Raw genomic sequence first — 25,987 nt, forward strand, 5'->3', positions numbered from 1 at the left:
GGGTAAGCCTCCGACGCAGAGATAGCCTCTGAGAAAGGTGTCTTAAGGAGGCCCTTCAGAATCAGTTTGTTTTTTATTTCATTAAGTGTTCGTGAACTGAACCTCTGACAAATGGTACAAGGAGGCTGTAGTGAAATATGGGGAACTCCCAAACAATATACGCATGAGACATGAGAATCACTAGTAGGCATTTTGCGACTACACTTGTCAGACTGTTTGAAACCTGAAGCTCTTTTTTTTCAGACATTATACTGCAGTACAAAAACCAACAATATCAAGGAAGTAAGGAGGAGAGAGATTTTTTTTTGAAAGGAAATAAAGAAAGGGAAAGGAATACCAGCAATGTACAGAAGGATTACCACAGAGAGTAGAGGGAAGGGCCGTACCAACAATGGTACCTGAGATTACTGTAAGGTATTTAAGGAAAAATAAACTGGAAAGATATGCAAAAGTGGGTAAAAGACTAATGAGAGATTAGAGAAGTGAGTTTAGACTGAAAATAAGGTGAACAATATAAGAAAAACACTTTTATAAGCAAAAAAACTAAGTACTTAGCTGAGAGCTGGCTTGACACGGCTTTATGACTATGCGGCAAACGAGATCTAAGGTAACAGGGAAAAGGGCACTGTGGGTAAAAGCTTAGCTCGAGAGTTTTTTGGTTGGCATGAGCTTGTTACAAGGCTGACTCAGTTCCAAGGACTTAACCAACACCCATCAGTAAAGAATGAATGAAGATTAACAACATCAGATCATATTTTAGCTACACATTTAACCTTCCACTACATGCCATCAACAAATATTACACAATGCTCTTATTATCTCTATAGCCCCTGAGATAATTGAAGTGGATAAGCAGCTGCACAAGAAGAGACCATTTAAGAGAGTGGCAGGCTAAGTATACTTGCTTCAGATTATACAGCTTTTAATGCTGACAGTATTAGAATGTCTTTCCAAAACAGTATACTTTTAGACATCACTCCCATTTATGTGATGACTGCCATAGGTCAATGTTAGCAGTATGACAGTAAAACATTGTTAGTGTATTTGTGCATGTATCCTGTCATATATTCAAACAAGTGGGCTGGAATGTTAAGACTGGGCTCCTACATTGTGAAGATGTCTGTGGGTTGAATTTCCCCTCTCCTGTTTGTGTTATCATAAAAATATTTCAGTTGAGGTTTCTGTCTCATTATACTAAGTACAGTATTAAATGGGATAAATACATATGAGCAACACATTTGGGAGGGTAGGCATATTTGGCAATATAGTTCTTTACTTTGTTTATAAGCTGTGAGTGACGTATCCCTGAGCAGCATGGTTTCTTTGTATATGTCTCAGACATCATTACTGCATCTCAGACTACAAACCACTGTTAGTTTGGTCAAGTTACTCGTCATAATAATCCTCTGTCTCTCAAAATACAGGTGATGATGGCTGTTGGTTCAGGCCACCCTCTCATCACATATGTCAACAGACTTGTTAAACTGAGAAGTGCTTTTTTTGGTCCTTCAAGTATTCCATAGTTAAAATATATTTCAGTTTCAGTTTTAATTATATTTCTACTTCTGTCTCCCCACCCTTTGTCACTATCCTTTCTATTACATACATGTATTTTATTAATGTTTCTTTCTCCACTTATTTTACTATGATATGAATCATCATTATCATGATCTACACGGCCCCCACAGATGGTAGCTGTTGCTCCATCAACACCACTAGAAGCCAGTAGTACATCTGGTCCCAGACTGCCATACTGTCCATTACTGTCTCCACCAGCTGAGACAAGACTATACTCATGGTGACAAGTAATCTCCCACTGGGTCACACTGGCAGATACTGCAGCTGTGGATACCCCATCCTATTCCCCACCATGTTGTTTCCCTCCCTATTGTGTCCATACCCACCTCTGTTTGTTGTTCACTCATCCATTCAGTATTGTCTTCCTTCTCTTTGTCTGGTGTCTCCTTCAGCACTGTGTTCCCCCTCTGTCATTTTTTTACCTCACATCCTATCAGTTGAGTCTGGTTTCCCATGATACCTAATGTATCCCTCTTATCTTCCTCTTATGCACCTTACTTATTTCTCTAACTTATCATCTCTTTATACATAAAAAATGGACACCTATACCAAAATAAAATTACCCCACCTTCCCCACTTCCATCCTCCTCGTCTGTTGTTGATCACATTCTGTTCTACCCTCTGCCTGCTCCCCCTTTTCATCTCGTGTCTATATTCCCATTTCCACCCTTTAATATTGTCACAAAATAGATAAACATATCTAACACATCCATAAACATATCTAACATATACACATTTAGAGCTTCCAAGTAAATTATCCTTTGTGATCATACTGTGAAAAGAAGGTTGCAAAATGCACAATCAATGCTCATTGACAACAAATAAGAAATGTCATTCTTCATTGCATAGCAGAGTGCGGGGCTGTCATGTCCCATATGTCTAACACCTGTGTACAACCACTATCTTGCATTACATACATTGACCTCAGCTGGCAGCAGCCACGCACATGAGCTGAGCTCTGGTACATTGCAGTTTGCACATACACAGAGGATACAACTATCAGGCTTTGACTACTTCCTCCTGCAATGAATTACAATGCCAACTATGCCAGTGAATGATAGCTTATACCCCAAATGTACAGTACTGATGGGTCAAGTGGGTAACCACCAACCACTGTATGCTCCCCTGAATGTACTTGGCTCATTGCTTCTATAGCTGGCTCATTGCTTCTATAGCTCAATCTGAAAATGAAGTTTTTGCACACTGTAAGTTGATAGGGTAGGTTTGTGGGTTCATGTCCCCACATGGTTTTATGCTTTTTTCTTTTATTCTGCAGGTGTATAACCAACAACTGCTGTATGTTTCTCTGACATCTCTGGCTTCACTGCCTTTGTAGCTCAACTTATAAATAAAGACCTTGTCACACTGTAAGTGAGGAGATTTGCACGTACAAGCCCCCTCAGAGTTCTATGCATTTTGTCTTTTTCCCCTTCATTCTTCAAGTATGTAATTACCAACTACTGTGTGTTTCCCTGACACTATTTGTCCTACTGCTTCTGAAGCTCAATCTGTAAGTGAAGTGCGTATCACACTGTAAGTAAGATGGTTATTGGTTCATGTCCCACAGGAGCTACATATAGGTACATTGCAACAGGTGCGTGTTTCCTAACATTTGCATTATAGTACAGATACAGTGGTCACAGTCTGCTGATGTTGTAACTGTTTTTAGTCAATATATTGGTACTTTCCTCTGTCCTACCCATTATGTGTTGTTTTATTTTTATCTTTGGTTAATTGGCATTTATATCTGTATGCTTTATACCCCCTTATCTGTTGTCTTCCACATTCCACATTGGGTAACCACCTCCCTTTACAGTCTCCCTTTATGTTATGCATTTGCTTGTGTTGCCCAACTACCTCCTCCATCCTCCTTCCTTAATCTTACTTCCCTTACTAGCTTTCATGAATTATATCATATGCATATATTTACCATTACATTAAAAAATAGATCAGCACATGTCTCATGACCCTATAGGATTGACACATACCTTCATTCTCTTGCTGCAACTGTGTGCACAAGATCATAACAAGCACCCCCGGTACCCCCAGGCTCATGCTCAATAAACAAGCACTACTGCTACTCATATTTTCCTATGGAAACATGATAGTTTTACACACTCTTCCTGAAGTCTGTTTGGCAGTCACAGCTAGTACTTTTAATGAAACAAAAAAGCACTTACCCAACTGCATTTATTGTTAATATGTATCACAGCTCATCATATGCACACAATAAACAGAGGACAGCTGGTTGCAGTCATAGCCACAATGTTTCTGAATCCCCAGGGAAGATGACTGAGAAAAGTGAATAATTTTAAAAGTAGTTGCATCATCAGCAGGGTCTATATTAAAAGACCAAAGAGGTGTTTCAGTGAACACCTCTTGGTCGACACGTAATGAGCGAACGCACTAAAGCGTGAACACTCAAAACAGCGGTTTCTTTCCCTGGGAAAGAAATCGCTAGCACAAACACACACACACACACACACACACACACACACACACACACACACACACACACACACACACACACACACACACACACACTTTAAAACATAACAACCCCCACACCCTCCCTAACTAAATATACCAACTCCGAGATCGCACTATAGTGAAGAAAGGGGTGAACACACGGGGATGGTCAAGCTATTTCTTTCCCAGAGAAAGAAATCACTGTTTTGAGCATTCGCACTTTAGTGCGTTCGCTCATTACATGTCGACCAAGAGGTCCCCATCAGCAACCTTAGTACTCCAATATTAAATATAACAGTATAACAGTATGCAATTCAGTTTATTCATTTAAGATTAGCAAATGCATATTTTCTTAATGCTAGAAATCAGTTAGCTGAGTGCAAATAGCAATGTTATGGGGACACATTTGGACAGAAATGAGCATGTGAATTTAACAAAGAAAGGATCTCCAAATGGATATTCAGCAGAATATCAGGAACAAAGGAGAACCAGGTAATAATACTGATTGCAAGAAGGGCTCTAATAGTAATAGAAGAGAAAAGAAATATAATAGCGGTAGGTTTATGGTAACAGGGTTATTAGCAGGGAAGGAGGATTGCACTGACCTCTATTTATAGTTCACCTAAAACTACTGTTATGGGTCTTAAGAGAATTTTGGGAGATATGATTAGCTTTTAGCGCGGAATATTATTTATGGGCTGGGACTTGAACTTGATTTGTAACTGTGAGGATGTATTGGGGAACCTAGACAGAAAATATGGCAAAGGAGGCAGATTTCTAAGAAAATTTGAAATGGAAGACATGAATTTACTAGCAGGAACTCAGACAGAATTTACATATTAAGTTACAATAACTGGGCTAGACTGGATAGAAACTATATTTCACAAGAGCATGGGAATTTAATCAAAAGCTTTGAAACGCATGAGATCATGCACCAATAAAGACTAAGCTAAAGATACTGGGCAATGAAGTAAAAAAATGAGACACGTGTGCTTTCCCACTTATCTGTTAAAAGGAGAATAATTTAAAGAATGGTTGGTGGAAATGATTCAAGAGTTATTATGGAAGATAGAAATTTCTTCAGAAGGAACAGCTAGGGAATGGGATAAAAAGAAAAGCAAGCTTTATTAAGTTTAATACTACTGGCTGACAAAAAAGAAATTATACATAGGCCTTCCAAAGGCATTTGACACAGTCCCAGTTCAGCTACCACACATAAACTCTTCAAGTTTGGATAGCAAATTTGTTCATAAATACAGCTAAGGAAATTAGGGTAGACAGCTCCACTTCCCCCAAAAAGCCCTGTCTCTAGCAGTGTATCACAGGATTCAGTCCTAGGGACACTCCTCTTTGGCTTTTACTTCCCATCAAAGCAAATATTAAGGGTTTATGGCTGACCAGGTTTGCAGATGATTGCAAACCTGGAGTCATCATAAACTCTCAACAGGGCACCAAAAATTCTCCAAGACGGTCTTCCCCAAACCAACAGCGAATGCCAAAACCACAGATTGAAACTAAATGTCAAGAAATGTATAACTGTGTCCTTTGGCAAGCATAACTTCCCTTGTAATTATCACATTGACAGCACACCCCTGAAAGCTGATCCCATAGTCAGGGATCCTGAAACTTATTTTGACAATAAACTGTTCTTTGATCACCACGTATGCAGTACTGTAAGGAATTCCTTTTTCACTGCATATCTTATATCTAAAGGTATGTCATCCAGGTTTAGGGATGTAATCATTCCACTGTAGTCATCTCTCCTCAGGCCAGTCATTAACTATAATGCCCTATTTGGTATTTACCTTTCCAAACACTTGTCACAACTGCAGTGACCACAACACTTTCTCACTAAAACAAAATTAAGGGCCTAAATCACAAAAACTATGCAACTTGTCATAAAGCCTTGCACATCTACTTGGTGCCTCACTAATAGAATCTCAGCAGACCCTATCCCTTCAGACCCATTACATATTCACAAGTCCAGTGGTAGCATGAACTTCTGCTCAAGAGATCTCAATCAGACTCCCCATCCATGTGAAGCAGAGTTCCTCCTTAACCCAATTCAAGTGCAACCTGGACAATTGGACGGAAAACAGGAAATTCATCACTGGTTTGGCACTTATGATAATAATGGACACAGGTAACCAGTAAATGGTTCATCACCCAGGCCTATGCTTACACTTATCAAGGGTATCAGAACTTGTCAGAAATTTGGGATGCATGGCTAGGCTTAAAAGGCCCTTCTGGTCATTAGCCTAATGAACACCTATGATCCTATGAACCTATGAACCAATCTCTTTTGCTGCATAAGTAGAAAATGTTGGAGGGCTAGGTATGTATCCAGAAAATGCCTTTTCCAAGGAACTGTCTTCCAGTCCACATAAAGCAAAGCAATTCTGTTACTCTAGTCAAATTTAATTTGGACAAATGGATAGGAAACTGCAAATTATACAATGCTTCCCTCTGCCGTTGCACGCCTAGATTGGCGCGTCCAACCCAGTCCAACGTTTTAAAAAAGATCTAGTAAAAAAAAAGTCGGTCGGTAGCTTTTTTTCTTGCTTTTTTAGTACATTCTCGCTATGTTAAAAGAGTTTAACATATTCACCCTGGTTTAGCAGCAATGTCCTTCATAGACAGGGGCAATAAGTAAATGTTCCAGTGTTTCCTTATTCTGCCTGCCACTGGGTTATTGATACACAAAATATATTATCCAACAGCATGGGAATGTAAGGCTAGGCTTTTTAAAATATGTACAGATCAATAGCCTAGTAAGCACATAACTTGCTACAGATACATGGATATTAGTACATGGTACATGTATATTAGTGCAATAGTAAGTACATATAGTAAGAACCTATGAACATATAAATGTGAGGACAGCATCTTGCCCCGCTTATGCCTCCATGTCATCTTTCCTTCTGAATTTTTAAAGGGTTGCTGAGTTTTGGATCCACAGTGGTGAGGAAGACAAATGTGTTATGATTGTGGGTATCTGCTGTTAGGGATGCTAGCCTGTGCTCCAATTTCCTGAAGAGCTGTAGTCAAGCTTACTAAAGGCTTATCAGAGTTCAAGAAGGCCTTGATGGTTTTCTCAATTTTGATCATAACTCAGCAGCTACTGTTTCGAACACACAGTTTGCTTTGTTTTTTAAAATAAAAAAATTTTGAGCCACAAAATTTGCTCTTGAAGCAATATTTTTTACTGCCACAAGGATCCACTTTGCCAAAGTAAATCCCGACATGAACAGAAGCCTTGATGCTTCACACACAGGTTTATTACACAAGCTGAGAGAAACCAATATTCTAGGATATTTCCCCAGTCAGTAAGTGTCACTTTCAGATACAACTATAAGTATATCTCTTAGTCCGTCTTTTTATAAATCTGCAGTTTATAGCTATTCTCTGCAGCATGGCCATATAGTCCAAAATGCTTTCATGTCTTGCTTGAGTTCTCTAATAAAATGCAACAATCTGCACTCTAATTCAAGTACTTAAGTCTGTATATTTTTGAACTGCTTTCCAGATGATTCAGTTGGTGTTTCAAAACTGCACTTTAAATTAATTTGAGAGCCCACCACATTTCACAATAATGGAACTCTTTTGTCATCTGTCACTGTCTATATTATGGAGTTGTACTTTATTTGTATAAAATGTCTGTCTTCCCTGGTTAAATTAAAAGCATATGTCTAAATGCTTTCTCTTGAGTTGCAGCCACCTACTACAGTAACCCTGCAGACAATCATCAAGATCTGTGGAGTTTATAAGGAAAAGGGGGGAAATGGAAGTAGGTTACCAGGTCTTTTATCCGTAAAACACACACACACACACACACACACACACACACACACACACACACACACACACACACACACAGACACACACACACACACACACACACACACACACACACACACACACACACACACACACACACACACACACACACACACACACACAGACAAACACACACACACACACACACACACACACACACACACACACACACACACACACACATGCAGACACACACCCATACAAACACACACACACACACACACACACACACACACACACACACACACACACACACACACACACACACACACACACACAACTACCAAGAGATATTTTGAAGTCTCTATTTGCCTACTACATGTCTTTGGAATGTGGGAGGAAAGTGCAGCACCTAGAGAAAAGCCATATAAATAAAGACAGGGCATGCAGAATGCACACAGAAGGCACCACAGCCAAGAACCAAACCAGAGAAATCTGTTACCTGTTTCACCACTGTGCTGCCCCAAATGTGCTCAGTCATCTAAAAATATATTTACTTTCAGCCATCCTACTATCTAGGTTTACTTGTCACACCCAGACAAATATTTTTGCAAGTATTCATTTACCAAAACAACTGTATTTTTTGCATTGTTTGTCTTTTCGGCTTTTCCCGGTTAGGGGTTGCCACAGCGGAACTCCGGTCCGCTAATGATTGGCAGTAGATTTTTTTATGGTGCTGAGTTGCCAGCCTGACACCCAACCTTCAGCGAAGGTCCCACCCATTCACGCATGTCTTTCGGAAGCCACTCGACTGCGGGGAGCACATGCAGACTCCACACAGAAGGCACTCCAGCTGTGTAGTTTTTGCATTAATACACGCAATCTCATAAAGTCTGTCCTGGATTTGGAACACTGATTACTGCTTTTTATTTTTTAAACAGTCTCATATCACTTAAATATTTTATATAAATTTCTGTTATGTAAAATGAGAAAAATGTTATATTTACCTTTATCCCAGCTGATAAAGTTCAATCTTAATTTAAAACACAGACTGACCCAAATAATGTATACATTTTTTATTTACATTCAGTGCTTCCACACAAATTTCTGTTCTGTAGCATGAAAAATTCACTTTGTTTTATGTTTATACAACTTGCAATGCATTTGTTTTGTTGTTCATTGAATTACTTTTTCTTTGTTTTTGTTTTTTCTTTAAGCAACCATAACTTATTAACAATACTCCTACACAAAGTCATAAGCAGTAATAAACGAACAATGTTTTGTTTTATTTTTCCAGGATGTTTGCCCTCAAAAAATTATTTATTCACTCACTTCGTCATCAAAATGCCCTTTAAATGCAGCAGTTACTGTATGCTGTCATTAATATAACTGTTTATTCTGTTATTAAAAACATTATTTTCTTTTATCTACTTATATTACTTGTTTCAAGTACGCTGTGTATTGGCTTGCATAATATATAAGCATTAGTAAAATAATTTGACAAGTAAACTTTATTTTCATCTACATAATAATTTATAAATAAACATTACTTTACTCTACAGTGGTTGTTTTTTACCATACTCAACCATTATAAGGTTCTATTTTTAAATAATTTCATGATTACTGCCTTCCAAAGGTTCATGTACAATGTTATTAGAAAACCATACTGTATGAACATTAAAACCATCTGTTTATACCCCAATTTACAAGCATGACGCATGTTTGTAATATAAGTAATTCCAAAAGCCTTTTTATTCTGTGATCAATCACTTTTAGTCCAGTCTTAACAATATTTTCTCATACAGCCATTCATAGCCTATTGTGTTGGTCAACACAATGTTTTCCTTGCAATTAATGCTATTTAAAGTCTCTTCTACTTTTTCCAACTAATTTTTGTAACTTCTTAAATGGAGGTGACTCTTGCATATATAATCTAGGCCAGTCACCACTTGTTGTATAATTGACCCTATTTGCTAACAGCTGACTCCCACTTAGATTTATATTTTTGTAGTAAAGTATTTACAGTAGAAATCATAATGCTGAAGAAAAGAAGAGGAAACCCTGTCTTGGTGAGTTGATTTATACCTTTTATACTTTGGATATCTTAGTAAAGCTTCTTCAAATGAATTATTTTTTGATAAGATAGGTATATGCTACATTATTTTAAATGTAGCATTTCAGGTTTCCTGATCTGAATTATTTTTAAATGGAGTAATACACAGTGAACAACAGATAAAAGTACTACAGTCTCCTCTTTAAAATAGGAAGCAAATGGATACACTCAAAAATGTCATAAGGGACTGCAAACCCTGTTCTCTGTCGAGGGACTCAGTTTAAGCTTGAGCTCCAGTGTAAACATTATACTGCAAACAAGTGTTATTAACAGCTATTACATGGACTGAGAGGCAACAAAAGATGAATACTTTATGAGTAAGTGTGCAAGAGTATGGGGAAAGACATTTGCATAGAAGTGGCAGGCAGTAACTCTGCATATGTACAACAGATTTTAGAAGGCTAATATGCCAGCATCAGTTTTAAGTCATTGTTTCATGCACTTACAGAGCTCATGAACAGCAACATCAGAGATGACTAACTTGATAGCAACTTTGGAACAGCTCTTAAGCAGTAACGATGACCAAACCGTAAGGACAGAATACCCTCCTAAGCAGTAACGATGACCAAACAGTAAGGACAGAATACCACTGATACTGTCAGATTAACAAAAATGATATAGCAGATGCTAGGCAGGTGGTAAGCTGAGAAAGTATCCCATCAGCAAAGTGTAGATAAATATATAAATAAGTAAAAAGTGCATGAAAATAGCTTCGATTTAATATCTGGTTTCTTCTCAAGCACTAATGAAAATAAGTAAAATTATTTTCCTGCTATTCTGGTCTTTCTTCCTGTCTGCAAACCTTAAGTCATCTAACAGACTGAAGGATTTATGTCTTGGTGGGTCAGGCACCGAAGGTCCTAAAATTAAGAACAGATCCTAACTTTCTTCCACAGAAGTTAGTACCATTTGGGAGTTCTGCATCTACATATTTTGTACAGTCCACCTAAAACGGCTGAGATTCATTGCATCTTTAAAATGGCAGCTTTAAGCCTCATTATTTTCTTTTCATATGCCCACTATGCTGTAGCTGAGGGGAAAAAAGCTACAGTTTTAAGATAAAAAAGGATTCAAAAGATTAAAATCCATTTCTCAAGCATTTCAAAGTACATATTTTTCAAAAGAAAGACCCTTTCAGATTTTGAAGACTAAACGACAGAACAGGGCCATTGAAAAGTATCTTTTTAAGTCAGTTCAGGTCCAGGCAATTTGCTAAGCTGCATGATTACATGTCTATAGCTTGCATATATTGGAGTAATTACTGCACACTGAAATTCCTGACTTTACTTACCTACATTGTAATCATTATGTGTCAAAGAATACAGCTGGTGTCCTGCTTGTGCCTCCTTATCTACCTCTTCTCGGCTCTTTGATGGGTTCACAATCTCCCTAGCAGACATAGCTAAAAAAAGAAATGAAAAGCTTTGCAAGTGGCATTCTTGAAATTCATTTTAGAATCAGACTGTATTAGGCAATTGTATGGACATATTTTTCTTTTACCTTGATTTTAACACTTGCATGAAATGATAAGCCAAAAAGCATTTAAAAAAGTTAATTTGAAAATGGTCACTACCTGCCAAAAGAAACATGTACAACAAATGTTATTAAGCAGCATTTTGTGTTTATACAGGTTAAATCAGGTGATTATATACTGTATATAGAAGCATTTATGATACAAGCAGAATTCCAATGTTTTAAAATACACATGCAAAGCTAAGTGTTTTTGTTCTTTGGTAGCACTTTGCTCTGTGTATGCCGTGTATATCCTTGCACACAGTACATGTCTTCTGCTTCATGCTATTCCAAGTAATATAAATAAAGTTACTCTCAGGCATGCCATTTTTCCAGTCTTCTCTCATCTTCTGACATTTTATTCTAAGCAGTTTCTCATTTCCAGCAACTTACTTCCTCTCAGTATCCCTAATTCTTTCTCACTCTTCAGTATCAACTATTCTCTAATATCTGACGTGTCTCCCAGCTCCATCATATGTACATCATGTCCTCATGTCTAGCTCTTTTTACTAAAATTTTCCTACTGTTCATTGCATCCATTCCTGTCCCCCTCACTTTTTCCTCTAACACATAGCACAGGCATTTGTTTCTAAAAGGTAATTTTACAATTTTCATATCAAGCACACTCTGAAATAGTGACCAGTAGTTGTTATTTTCACCGTGTCCTGATAAAAAACTCCAGTGTTCCACTGTCACCCACTTCCATAGGTTCATAGGTAAGTACTAGGCTATCTGCCCGAGGGCATCTATAAGCCTAGCCAGAAAGTGTTGGCTTTCGCCGCCCACCTTAGATTAGTTTCCTGTGCCTCGGTCCAGCAGACCCACTGCAGTGATCCCCGGGGTAAATTTTCTGTTTCCCATCCACTCGTCAAGGTTTCTCTTGAAGAGTGTTAGTGAGGGGCTCTGCCTAATGTAGATTGGAATCCTGTTCCAAAGCATGGGGAGTCTATGGGACAGGAATCTGTCCCTCCAGCACGTCCTATTTATTGTTGTGGTGAGGTTTAGATCCCTAGAGCGTGTGGCTCCCAGGGATTTGTTTTTTTTTTAGGTGGAGCATGTCCATCAATTCTGGGTTGGACATGGCCTTGTATGTCAGGCAGAGATCACCTCTGAGTAAGCAGTATGCAACCGAGTACAGCTGGAGTTTCTTCAGTCGGGCTGCATAGGGCATATGTTTGAGGCCAGTAATCCTCTTGGTGAGGTACTTTTGTGGTCTTTCCAGCTGTTGCAGGTGTCTTGTAAGGTACATCCCAAATGGGGCATTGTACTCTATGATGGGTCTGATGAGTGATGAGCATAGGGGCACAATAACCTCTTTTGTTCTAGATGCAAACCCTTTTGTGATTAGGTGGGCCACATAGAAGGATTTTCTAACCACCTTGGCAATATGATTATCAAAGGAGAGATTACTATCTACTTGGGTTCCCAGATACCTTATTACATTTTCTGTATTTAGGGGACTACCACTTATGTGGTAGTTCACGGGTACTTTGTTTTTTCCAAAGGGGATGACTATGCACTTTTTGGCATTTAGCTTGAGGCCATGATTTTGACACCAGGTATCCGTCTCAGTGAGACCCTTCTGGAGGATGTCTGTATCAGCTGAAGAGTCAATTATGGCCCCCAGTTTGCAGTTGTCTACGAACTTGGTCAGCAAAAGTCCTCCTGTGCTTGCCTGTACCTCTGAGACGTATATACCAAACAGGAGGGGTCCCAGGACTGAGCCCTTGGCGACACCACTTGTAACTGGTTTAGAGTCAGAACTAGAGCCTGTAACTCTCACCATGTGGATTCTATTCATGAGCCAATTGGCAACCCATCTCATGACATAGGGGTTTATGTTCAGGCTGGTGAGCTTGTCAATAATACCAGAATGGGGAATGGTGTTGAAAGCCTTTGCAAGGTCTAGGTAGGCTGTGTGGACCTCCTTTCCCTAATCTAAAGCCTTGGTAACTGTCTCAAAGAAGTCCACCAGGTTTAGGAGGCATGATCTTCCCTTAACAAAGCCAAACTGGGTAAGGTCCAATGTTTGAAGGGTCCCAATGTCTCTGTTAATGAATGCCATGATGATACACGCCATAGTCTTGCAGACCAGGCTAGTCAGGCTTATAGGGTGATAGTTCCTGGGGTCCATTGTGGCTCCACCTTTGTGGAGCGGGATAACTGTTGCTGTGCACCACTCTATGGGTACGTAGCCTGTAGAGAGGCTGAGTTTGAACAGTGTGTTTAGATGAGGGGTTAGTTCATTTTGGAGCTCATGTAAGATACAGCCTGGGACACCGTCTCATCCCATTGAAGCTGTATTTTTGGCTTTGGATAGGGCTGTTTTAACCTGTGTGTCAGTGATTGCCAGGGCACTACATTCTTCTGGTATGGTTATGGGCCCTTTAGGGGGTGAGGGGGGGTGAAGTTTGCACTAAACCTGTCTGCCAGAATGTTGGCAATATCAGTCGGTTCAGTGTATTTTGTGCCATTCTGCACTAACTCAGAGCAAATCTGAGAGTTTCCACTTAGGTTCTTGACATGGCTAAAGAACACTTTGTGGTTATCTTTAGAGTCCTTGGTAATTTTTCTTTCGAAGCTAGCCTTGGATGATTTTATGAGGGATCGTAGTTTCTTGCTGATACTAATCAGGGATGTCTTTCCTTCTTGGGATTTTACTCTTTTCTGCACTAGTTTCCTCCTTCTATTGTATAGCTTGTTTATGGCATGGGTCCACCAGACTGGTTTCCTTTTCTTGGAGGAGTGAGTCTTGGTTTTGCTTGGGATAGCACAATCCATGCATTCTTGCAGGTGCTCATAGAGTGCCTTTGTAAGGGATTCAGCAGCTTGGATAGCGCTGTCCTTTAGAATGGGGGCTGTGAACCTTTCCACCTCAGTCTTAAGTAATGTGAAGTTTGCTTTTGAAAAGTTTTTCACAGTGGTTTCCTTGACTGGGGATGGGGGCGGAATGTGGATATCCAGAGTGATTAGTCTATGGTCTGATCTAACCAGCAAGGGTTTGACTTCCGGTGTAGAACACCGGTCGCCCATGTTGGTGATGACCAGGTCCAATATGTTGTCACCTCTGGTGGAGGTGTTGACCAGTTGATCCAGGGCATTTGAGTTTATAAATTCTATGAAGCGTTGGGCAAGGGAGTTAGTACTTGAGTAGTTCTCCCAGTTAATGTTTGGGTAATTGAAATGACCCAATATTAGGGCGTTTGGTAGGGCCTTCATATTTTCCAATGTCTCTAGAAACACAGAATGGGGGTCCTGGGTCATGGTGGGTGATCCGTAGCAAGCTACAATTTGAATTGCAGTTTTGCCAGTTGTTAGTTGCACATGGATGATCTCTGAGGCATTGTGCTCTGCCACTAACCTGGAGGTGTGAGTATCCTTGATGAATATGGATACACCCCCACCTTTTGTGTTTTGGTCCGGGTTCTGTGACCGAAAAGTATGCTATGAGTTATAGCCTGGTAGTGCTGGAGTGCTCTCTGGAGTCTTAAACCAGGTTTTTGTTACTGCACAGATATCAATGTTCTCCATACTGAGGAGTGCCTCGAGTGCATGCATTTTGAGGTTTAGACTTCTGGCGTTGAGTAGCATTACCCTCAGTTTTTGGTTACTTGTGCTATTTACGGTGGTGGCTTTGTCTTTTGAGCTTGTATAAAAAGGCACTATGGGGGGCGGCAAAAGCCTTGGCCAGTATTCGAAAGCCTAAGGGTGATAGGTGCAAGCCATCTCTTGCGAAGTAATGTGGCTTATCGAGCATGTCATCCCAGGTGGACAGATACTGGATCCCCTTTGAATGACACCAGAAACTTAACCAATTGTTGAAATTGATCATTTTGTCTTTATACTGTGGCATCATTCTTGGTGAGGGCAGGATGCTACTCAGGGTCAGGGTCATACCGGCCTGGGCTACATGATCAGAGAGCTCTTCCATGTCTCTTTTCATGTAGTCCAGGGAGGTATGTCTCAGGTCATTCACACCAACATGGACAATGACAGAGTCGTATTTGTACTTGTTCTGGAGCGACCTGAGTGCTTGTGTTATGTGGCGGATCCTGGCGCCCGACAGGCAGCTAACTGTAACCTTCTCCTTGTCCAGCCTAGTTAGTGGGACATCAGTGTGCCTGACTATAGAGTCGCCTATTACTAGTGTGTTGGGTATGTTATTTTGCCTTAAGGGCTGTGATTGTGTGGCACACTGATTATGTGAAGTATGTGTTTCATGGTTTGTGATGGGGTGCAGAGGTTGCTTGGGTGTCTGCTTTGGAGGTCTCTGTTGCTTTTGCAGATTTTTATTTAGAGCCTCCAAGTATGTTTTGGTGTATTTATGTGTGTTATTTGCTGGTGTTGGCTTAGTAGGTCTATGTGAGACTGGTGATGTGTTGCAAGTATTTTCCTTCTCCTCTTGACTGTCAGTTCCAGTCTTGGGTTGAGAGAGCTTTGCCTCCAGTTTGGCTGTATAATTGCATCTCTCACATATATTAGTGTTTGGTGGTAGGAGGAGAGGGTTGTCTGTGTATATGAGGCAGTTGTAACATTGCCTCAAAATGACCAGATTCACCAGTTGGACTGGAGAGTACACCTGAAACTGCCCTTTGGACATGCCTGAATACGTAAAGTGAGCTGTTTTACTGATTAGCTGGTAGGGACGAATAGAAAGCCTTGTCCTTCCGGACAGTATAGGGGGTCTAGTGCTAGGGTTAATTAGTGCTTGCTATGAGTTTTGAGCAAGTGCTGGGCTGTGAAATGAATGGTTTGAGTGCTTAGGTTGAAGTCTGTCTAGTTCCAAGGAAAAAATTGAAGAGCAGACTTCGTGGAGCCAGGAATAGTTTAACCCTAGCTAACCGGCACTGCCCGGCATGCAAAACCGTGCAAATGCGGTTTTTATAGCAGGGAAATGAAAGCGAGAGAAATTAGCCCAAAATGGCCAATAAACTACTAACTTCTGGGGTACAGCAAACACGGCACACACATTTCAGAAAGAAACAGATCAAATAAGCAGGCACAATAAGCCTTTAACCAGAAATTCCCAGCTCAGAAGGGCAGAATCTAGCCTCTCCTTCCACAAGAGTGCCAACTACAAACCTTCTTAATGTAAACTAACTGGCCTGTAGCCAAAGTGCTTAAACCAGAACTAATGCACTTTTAGAATAACAGACACTGAGCCTTCAATCAGCAATTCCCAACTTAGAAGGATGTAAGCTACCTGTCCTGCCACAACAATGCAGTCCACAAACCTTCTTAATGTAAAACAACTGGTTTGAAGCTCAAGTGCTTAAACCAAAAGGCTTAGAATAACAGATACAATTTAATCAGGCTACTAGCAAGCAGTAATAACTGCAGCAGAATAATACAACTGAGTACTTTTAAGAAGAAGCACAAGTAAAATAAGGTAATAAAGTGGGAAGAAACACAATTACAGTAAAAGCAGATGAATAAAGTGCAATTTACATATATATATATATATATATATATATATATATATATATATATATATATATAAAACAATAGAAAACGAGCAAAATGATTTAAACAAATTACCCAATTAACCAGTAAAAAAAACTCAAAATGGAGCCCTGTTCCAGCAGTCTTCAATCTGACAAGTTCTAACTGCACACTCCTGCCACGAGGGTGCAGGGGAACCTTTTCCAAAAAAAAGATGGCCTGGATTAGTGCTCAAGTTATGCAAACAAAGGTAGATTCAGCAGGCCTGAATCTAGTCTATGCTACAGCAGACAAAGTGCACCAGTATCAGAAAAAACAGTTCAAATGAGCAGACACAGTAAGCCTTTAACCAGAAATTCCCAGCTCTGGAGGGTAGAATCTAGCCTCTCCTCCAACAAGAGTGCAGACCACAAACCTTCTTAATACAAAATAACTGGCCTGGAGCCCAAGTGCTTAACACAGAACTAATAAACATTTAGAATAACAGACACTGAGACTTCAATCAGCAATTCCCAACTTAGAGGGATGTAAGCTACCTGTCCTGCCACAACAGTGCAGACCACCAACCTTCCTAATGCAAAACAACTGGTCTGAAGCCCAAGTGCAATAACCAAAAGACTTAGAATAACAGTTACAATTTAATCAGACTACTACCAAGCAGTAATAAATGCAGGAGAATAAACACAATTGAGTACTTTTAAGAAAAGGCAAAAGCAAAATAATGTAATAAAGTAGGAAGAAGCACAAATACAGTAAAAGCAGATAAAGTGCAAATTAATTTTTTGTATATATATATATATATATATATATATATATATATATATATATATATATATATATAAAACAATAGAAAACAAGCAAACTGATTTGAACAAATTACCCAGTTAACCGGCAAAAACCTCAGAACTGTGCCCTGTTCCAGCAGTCTTCAATCAGACAAGTTCAGGGTCTAAGTGGGTATGCCTACTCAAATGTTCTCTCTGTATTAGGCAGGATGAGCTAATGAGACTAAACTAGGATAGGGCTGAACAGATGGGAATGGTAGGAGTGCTGAAATCAAAATATGATCTCACTGTACTCGGTTGAGTGAGCAAATGAGATGGGCCCAGGAGAAGTGTTTGAACACAAATTTACAGGAGGGGCAGTCAATTCCAAAGCCACCAAGATTAATACCACAACAAGAACAGGGAGGGTGGGTGAGGAAAACTAACTGCAGACAGGGAGAGACAGAGGGGAGCTTCCAATTGACAGGGAGAGACAGCGAGGAGCTTCCAATTTTCAGTAAACAAATAGGCAGATAAATGCACTACTATTTTTAACACAATATTCACTGAGACAATAAATAGAAAAAATAAAATTCAGTACTATCTTATAACACTCCAAGTTTGTACTTATCTCAGCTTTTAATAAAGTTGATGTAGGGTGTGCAAAAGCTAACCAAACAGTTCCAGTATGCAACTATTCAGCAGAAATAACTTCAGAGATAAGGAACTAAGACTTTAAGGCACAGAGAATCCCTCTAAGCTAAGACTTCTACACCAAATAACAATAAAGTGAGTTGAATACTAACTGCAGACAGAGAGAGACAGAGAGGAGCTTCCAATTTTCAGCAAACAAATAGGCAGATAAATACAGTACTATCTTTAATACAATATTCAATGAGACAGTAAATAGAAAAAATAAAATTCAGTATTATAACACTGCAAGTTTGTACTTATCTCAGCTTATAATAAAGTTGATGCAGGGTGTGCAAAAGCTAACCAAACAGCTCCAGTATGCAACTATTCAGCAGAAAAAATCCCTTTTATGACTAAAGATATATATATATATATATATATATATATATATATATATATATATATATATATATATATATATTAATATCAAAACTAATGTTTTTCACACTCTTTGTAGAAGTGATTCTGACCACCTACTTTCATGCCAGGTACATCTTAGTATAGAGAGAGACACTCCCTCCACTCAAGTATCAAGTGCCTTCACTTCCATGTCATGGTAACAATACCTGAATAAGAAACTGTTTTATGTCTTCCACAAAATCTTTATGGTAATAAGATACATTCAAAATTAACTTATGCAAATTCTGTACAAGTATGATTAAATGCCTGGTTATTTACTTTTTAACACCTTTATTGAATTATCACTTCTGACATAGGGATATGTACATTTATATAAAAGTAATCAAACTGTATTAACACGTTAATGATTATTTTGTGTGTGTGTGTTTTTATAGATTTATTGCATTTTGTCAGCAAATACATCCAAGAGGCTTAAGGCCAAATAGCAGGGAAACCCCAAAACACCTCTAACATGTTTGGCAGAAAAGTACATTTGCATAAGGGTAGTCACTATAATAGCAAACTGAGGGAGAAAGACTTACAAAGTATAACACACGGTATTTTAACTATTACCCATAACTGAGCCTGCCCTTGAACAGCAATACCTGCATACATCCAGCTCAAGAGCAATATTAATTTCATGCTGGTGTTGCCATGAATGTTACTGCTATCCACATATATCATAAATATAGAGCTATCCTAGTCTATCTTAATTTTTCCCAATGTAAAGTACAGATATTCACTATTAATCACAACTAACAAATTTATTTAGAACAAATAAGAAAGGAAAAATATAACAGTATAATGGTAGGAGCCACATCTGTTTTGTTTTAGTCTGAGGAGTATTTCTGCAGCAGTATAATACATGGACAGAGTTACAGGTAATGTTCACCCTTGGCAAGGATTAGGTTGTGTAGAATTATGATAAAATATCTTATAGGGCTGCTAACCAGTCTTGCTCCTGGAATACGTGTCTAGTTTATAGTTTGATAAACATTGTGAGCACACTCCAATGTCCACCTCTAGAGCCTTCACAAATGGCTTATGAAGAGGCAGAAGTTGCAACTACTCTGGCAGAGTCACCTTTGATAACCTTAGTTGGTACTTTATATTGCTCAAAGCAGAGCAAAGAAGAGAGCAATATATTCCGTCTCTGTAGTACAGAGGGATGAAGGACTGTCTGTGCCTCAGGAGATTATAAGATCAGGGTTGGATTAGCAGCCCAGGCACTTCAGCAGGCCCCCATGGAGGATAGGAATGAGCAGCACACATTGGCTCACTCATGCAATGAGGGAAACATGGATGAAGGCAGGGAGGTGCACCTCGATAATGTGCAACTGCCACTTGGTGGAGGTGAGTAGTACAAGTATCAGGAAAGTGTCAGCAGTAAACACTTACCTAACAAGTAGCAAACACGGTGTAGCTGAAGACTCAAAGTAGTATATGAGTACCTATTCAAGCCAAGTATTTCAGGTTTTGAGGAGCTTATGCAAACCACAATATGAGGGCATGTTAATTAAGGCAGCATAGAAAAAATGATACAACCACAAATAATTGCTTGCCAGGTCTCTATGCTTACTTTCCACTGTTGGCTACTTAATATGAAGGGCTATGAAAAGGCAAACTTTCCAAGGAAAGTATGGCCTCCCAAGGTCAAAGCTCAGGAAGAACAAAAATATTTAAAAAAGCAGCAAGACAGTTAGCCTGTTAAGTAGGGAATCCCGGGAAAACTGTTTAGTCTTTCTAATCTCATTTCTTTTGAAAATATAGTATCTGATATTGAGAATGTGCACACAAATGTATAAACAGCCTCCCCTTTATTGATTTAGAGGGAAAAATGCAAGTCGGTTTGGAATGTTCAAAGAAATGGCAAACAAAATTTTGGCATAATGAACAACTAGTTTTCAAAGCAGCTCTTTCCAACTTGAAATGCTCTTCCAAAAGAGACTTGAACCTAAGGGGATGCAGTGCACAGAGCTCCTTCTAGATTTTATGACAACTAAACAAGTACAGCTGTGTGAAAATCTCAACTTAAATAAAATATTCTTACCATTTCAGTTATCTATGGGGGATCCTCCTTAATGGCTCCTTGACTGTGGTCAGCATCTCCATCAATCATCACCTGGTAAAATTTTGGAGTACTCCACTCTCAGGTATATCCATCCATCAATACTGGCATATGGCAAGATATAATATGCTACCTTCATAATTGTGCACATCCCCTCAAGCCTATCAATCTGACCCCATGCTACTAGGAGGAATCTTCCTGCAAATCAATTACTATTACTAAACAACAATATACAAGTATACATGTGCCCGACTTACAAATTTGGCTGCAGTAGCTGAGGCTGGCAGAAGAGACAGCCTCTCACGGGAAATGAAGAGAGTGCACTCCAGACCCACCAAGAAAGGCCCTGTCATAGTTCAACAAAGAGGGTAAGAAGATCTGTTATATTAAATGTCAGTGACTCCTTCATGAATCCTTGTTAGTGCTGAATCTAAAGCAGTAATCACCAAGGTGGAAGGACCCAGAAGACCACATATTCAAATAGTGAGGTCCTGATGTACTGCTTTTTCAAATAAAGTGTGAGCTTTTACTACATCATTGTGCCAGTGGGTGGCAAGCTGCCTGATGACAAAAAACAATGCAGTTGGCAAGAAACTTGAAAGTTGTCTGTTTGGAAGTGCAAGCCATTCCCTCACTAGGACAGAGAGGTAAATAACTGGTCAATTTTATTAAATTTGTGCATCCATAATTTCATAGGTAACTACTAGGCTATTGATCTGTGAGGATTTTAAGAACCCTAGCCTTACATTCCCAGGGTAGTTTTTAGTCCCTTCATTTTGCATACAAATAACCAAGTGATGGGCCACACAAGGATATGTTGGGATATTTACAGGTTTCCCCATCCATTATGGACAGGGGTTTTAAACTGAGGGTGAATCTCTGGTTACACATACAGTCATCAAAATTATGTTTGAATATAGTAAGAGAAGTACTTTGTTTTATGTGGAGTGGAACAGATTTACATAGAAGTATTCTTTGTAATACATACTTGTCCCGCCAATATGTTCTGTTTATTTTATAAAAGAGATTGAGATCCCTTGAGTGAATATTTATGATACAATTGTAATAGGTCTAATGGAATAGAGTCTGCTGAAGTTCCATGTATGAAGTATAGGTCACCTGTTAGTATATTGCATGATACTGAGAAGAGAGACAAGGTTTTGAAATGTTCTGCTTAATTAATACAGTTTAGGTCCTTGATTTTTTTAGTGGGAAAACATTGTGGTCACACCATTTGTGAGAAGTGTTGGCAGAGACTGAAAGGAGCATTATACTCAAAGATAAGCCCAATGAGTGCTGAGTACAAACAAACCATTGTGTCCTTAGGTATAGACACAATACCTTTAGATATAAGCTGGTCAATGAAAAAGGACATACTTACAACAGTGGATACATGGTGATCAAAGGATAGTTCATTGTCAGCAATAGGATCCCAGGTCCTTATCAACATGATACATTTTCTGGTGTGTGTTTTCATGTAACATTTGAGCTGCAGGGTCTGCATCCAGGGTTTGAAGTGCCCTCTCCCCTCTGGTTTCCATGCCCATCAAGAAAACCAACAGAGACAGACAGACTAGTCCATGAACAAATTAGGCAGCCATCTTTGAAAGGAAAGAGAGGGTCATCCAGAGACAGACACTCTCTGTTTGTGAAACACCAGAAATAGTTTCCTACACATAAATGTCTAAAGTTCTAAAATCCTCAACCCAGAACTGATGGACATCAGAAACAGTGTTTTCCAAAAAGCAAGTTCAATACCATCAAGGCAACAGGTTCAAATGGCAAATAAACAAGACTGTCAACCATGAGTTTCAAATCTCAGGGTGGGGAGGAGTTTGTCATAGGATCATAGATTCAAAGGCACTTGTTAGGCTATTGATCTGTAAGGATCTTATGAAGCCTAGCTTTACATTCCCCTGGTAGATTTTAGTCCTTCTATTTTATGTACATATAACCCAGAGACAAACAGAACAAGGATATGTAGGACATTTACATGTTGCCCCTATCTATGAGTGACAAGGATGTTGAACTAGGCATTTGAAGAGAGTAAGACAAGTACTTGGAGTGGATAATGGTTCCATAGAAGTGTCTGTGATAAATATCTATTCTTCCAAAATGTTCTATTTATCTTGCAGAAGAGATTGAGATCCCTTGAGTGACTGTTTATGTCATCATTTGACTTGCATATCTGTAATAGATCTGACAAAATAGGATCTGATGAGGCTCTATATGCAAGGCAGAGATCACTTCTCAGTAGCCTATGTGAAACCAAGAAGAGGGACAAGGCTTTGAAATGATCTGCATATTTTTTATTATTTAGCCCCTTGATTTCCTTAGTGAGAAAGCGTTGTTGTCATTCAGTTATGACAAATGTACAAACCAAAAGGGGCATTACACTCAATAATCAGCCTATTGAGTGCTGACTACAGTGAAATGATTACATCCCTGGACTGGATGCTCTTCCTTTAGATATAAGCTGTGCAATGAAAAAAGGCTTCCTTGCAATAGCGGTTACATGATAATCTAAAACACTTCATTCTTGATGTAGGTTCCCAGATCCCTGCTTACAGGATCAATTGTCAGTGGTGTTTTGTCAATGTGATAGTTACAAGTGGAGTCATGACAAGTCAAGACAAAGAATATGATTATACATTTCTTAGCATTAAGTATTAGTCCATGATTTGAACACCATCTATTTATTTTGGACAAGCCCTCTTGGAGGATGACAGTATCCTCTGGGGAGATTATGATGGTGCCAAGGCTGCAGTCATTTGCCAGCTTGGTCAGCCATAAACCATTAACAGTAGTTTTTGACTTTCAAGAACTAAACACCAAAGAGGAGTTGCCAAAAGACTGAACTCTGGGGTACACCACCAGTGACAGTTTGGAAGAGGTACAGCCACCCACCGTTATTTCCTGGGTTCTGTTTGTGAGCCAGTTTGCTATCCGATGAGTTACGAAGGGATTTGTACATAGCTTGGAAATATTATCTATGATACCTGAGTATGGAATGGTGTTGGACACCTTTGTGAGGTCTGGATAAGTGGTATGTACTGAATGCCCTCATACATTGCTACAATAACTTTTTCAAAAAAAGCAGCTGTTCAAGTAAGCAGAATCTGCCCTTGACAAATCCAAACTGGCCTGGGTCAAGAGTCTGAAGGTTATGTATTTCCTTATTTATTAATTCCATAATCATCCCAGAGACTTACAGATGGGGCTGATCAGGCTTATGAGTCTATAATTATCCAGATCTGTTGAAGCCCCACCTTTGTGCAAGGAAATGACTGGTGGTGTCACTATTCATCTGGCATGAAGCCTGTTTTGAGGCTGATATTGAATAGCTTCTGTAGGGGGGCTGACAAGTCATGTTTCAGGCTGACCAGTAGGCAGCATAGTATGTTGTCCAGCCCCATAGAAGTATTTTTCTTGGTCTTAGATAGCACTTTGAGGACTTGTTCCTTGGAGATTGGGGGTGTAGATGTGGTTATGAAATCGGACAATGCTGAAGGGGAAAGGGGAATGAAGATCGAGCTAAATTGGTCTGCAAGTAGATTGCCAATGTTCTCTGGATCTCAGTATGTGCTACCATTTGTCATTAGTTCTGCACAGTGCCGGACATTGTTTCTGAGGTTTCTAGCACAGTTAAAGAAGACTTTGTAGTTATCCTTCATGTGGGTGGTTATTTTTACCTCATATCTCACTTTGGTTGATTTGATCAGAGTCTGGATCTCCTTGAGTAGTTTGGGAAAAGAGTTTTTGGAATCTTGAGAGTTAATTTTATTTTGTGTACATTGATTTTTTTTTTCTTTTCTAATAGATCCTGGTTATAATAAGATCACACCATAAGGGTTAATTTTTAATTTTGCTTTGTATTTATTTCAGAGGGGGGCAGCTGCATCTATACAGCTATTTACACATGCATATAATTTGGTAGTAAAGTATTACACATAAGCATAAGGTCACCGAGATGGAAGAGATCAAGACTCAGACACCAAAATCATCAGCAGTATACTACACATCACACCTCTCCAAGACCATCACAATACATATAATCCATCATATGCTGAGGTTCTAAAGATTAACTTGCCTACATCTCAAAGAACTATAAAACACAGCACAGGCACAAAGCACAATCAGCAAATTAAGTCTGCATCCTCACATAGCACAAGAAGTCTAAAAGTCATAGATGCTGAGCCCATAAGGCAGGCATTGACCCAACTGAACATTCTTGTTATAGATTACTCCATTGTAAGGACTCCCTATTGAAATCTTGGCACTCAAAATGCCAACTGCCAAAAAGTAAAAAAAGACTGAAAACCCGGACAAGCATGAATCTCGAAAATTGTTCTCCTCCTTAAAACTTCTTTTTGCAGTGGGGAAAAGCCCCCCTGCAAGCCTCCCACATCCCTTGAACTTATATATATCAACCCTGAGACTCCAATACCTCAAAAAAGGGAATATTCTGAGAAATAACATCTCTGACTTAGTATATGTGAGTCCCTTCTTTATGCCATTCAATCTCCATGTTTCAGGACTCACTCTAGTAGGACCTGACATTTTAGATGGTTCCCTACTGCAAGACATAAATATGTGTCTCTTACCAGGCAGTGCAAGTGAAGAGTAATGATTAATTGCTTGTCTGTTGCCAGCATTTGTCAGGTCACACACGCACTCAAGTCCTTGAACAAGTACGAGTAAGACTCTGGTCACAGTTCATGACAGTGTCAGTGACTTGAGGTGTACCTCCCTGAACTGCATGAAGAGAGACATGATGGAGCTCTCAGACTATGTGTCCAAGGCAGGTATGAGCCTAGTACTGAGCAGTATTCTACCTTCTCCAAAGATGACACCATGATATGAGCAAGAAATAACTGACTTCAGTAACTGGCTTAGGTTTTGGTGTCATTCAAAGGTAGTGCAATATTTGTTAGCCTGGAATGATACAATCAACAGATCACACTGCTTCACCAGTGATGGACTGCATCTGTCCCCTCTAGGATTTTGATTATTGTCAAAAACATTGTCCCCCCCCCCCCATAGTGCCTTTCTTAGGTAATGCCAGCCTGATAAGCCTACAAACATAATGAAACAAGTAAATGAAAATATGAAGGTGTTACTGATCAATGCTAGGAGCTTAAACAAGAATCCCCACTCCCTATAAGCCCTTCT

The 25,987-nt window shown here is 39.3% G+C and overlaps 1 protein-coding gene across 1 annotated transcript in view; it reads right to left on the bottom strand.

The window, feature by feature from the left end:
- The window catches only part of EFHB (EF-hand domain family member B), a 511,923-nt gene that overhangs the window by 286,760 nt on the left and 199,176 nt on the right, over window positions 1–25,987 (bottom strand). The window contains exon 5 of the mRNA XM_044066233.1: window positions 11,229–11,339. Coding sequence (XP_043922168.1) covers window positions 11,229–11,339 — 111 coding nt within the window. The remainder of the gene's footprint in view (window positions 1–11,228; window positions 11,340–25,987) is intronic.

Source organism: Protopterus annectens, chromosome 3.part1, assembly GCF_019279795.1.
Source record: "Protopterus annectens isolate FY-2018-M chromosome 3.part1, PAN1.0, whole genome shotgun sequence".
NCBI lineage: Eukaryota > Metazoa > Chordata > Ceratodontiformes > Protopteridae > Protopterus > Protopterus annectens.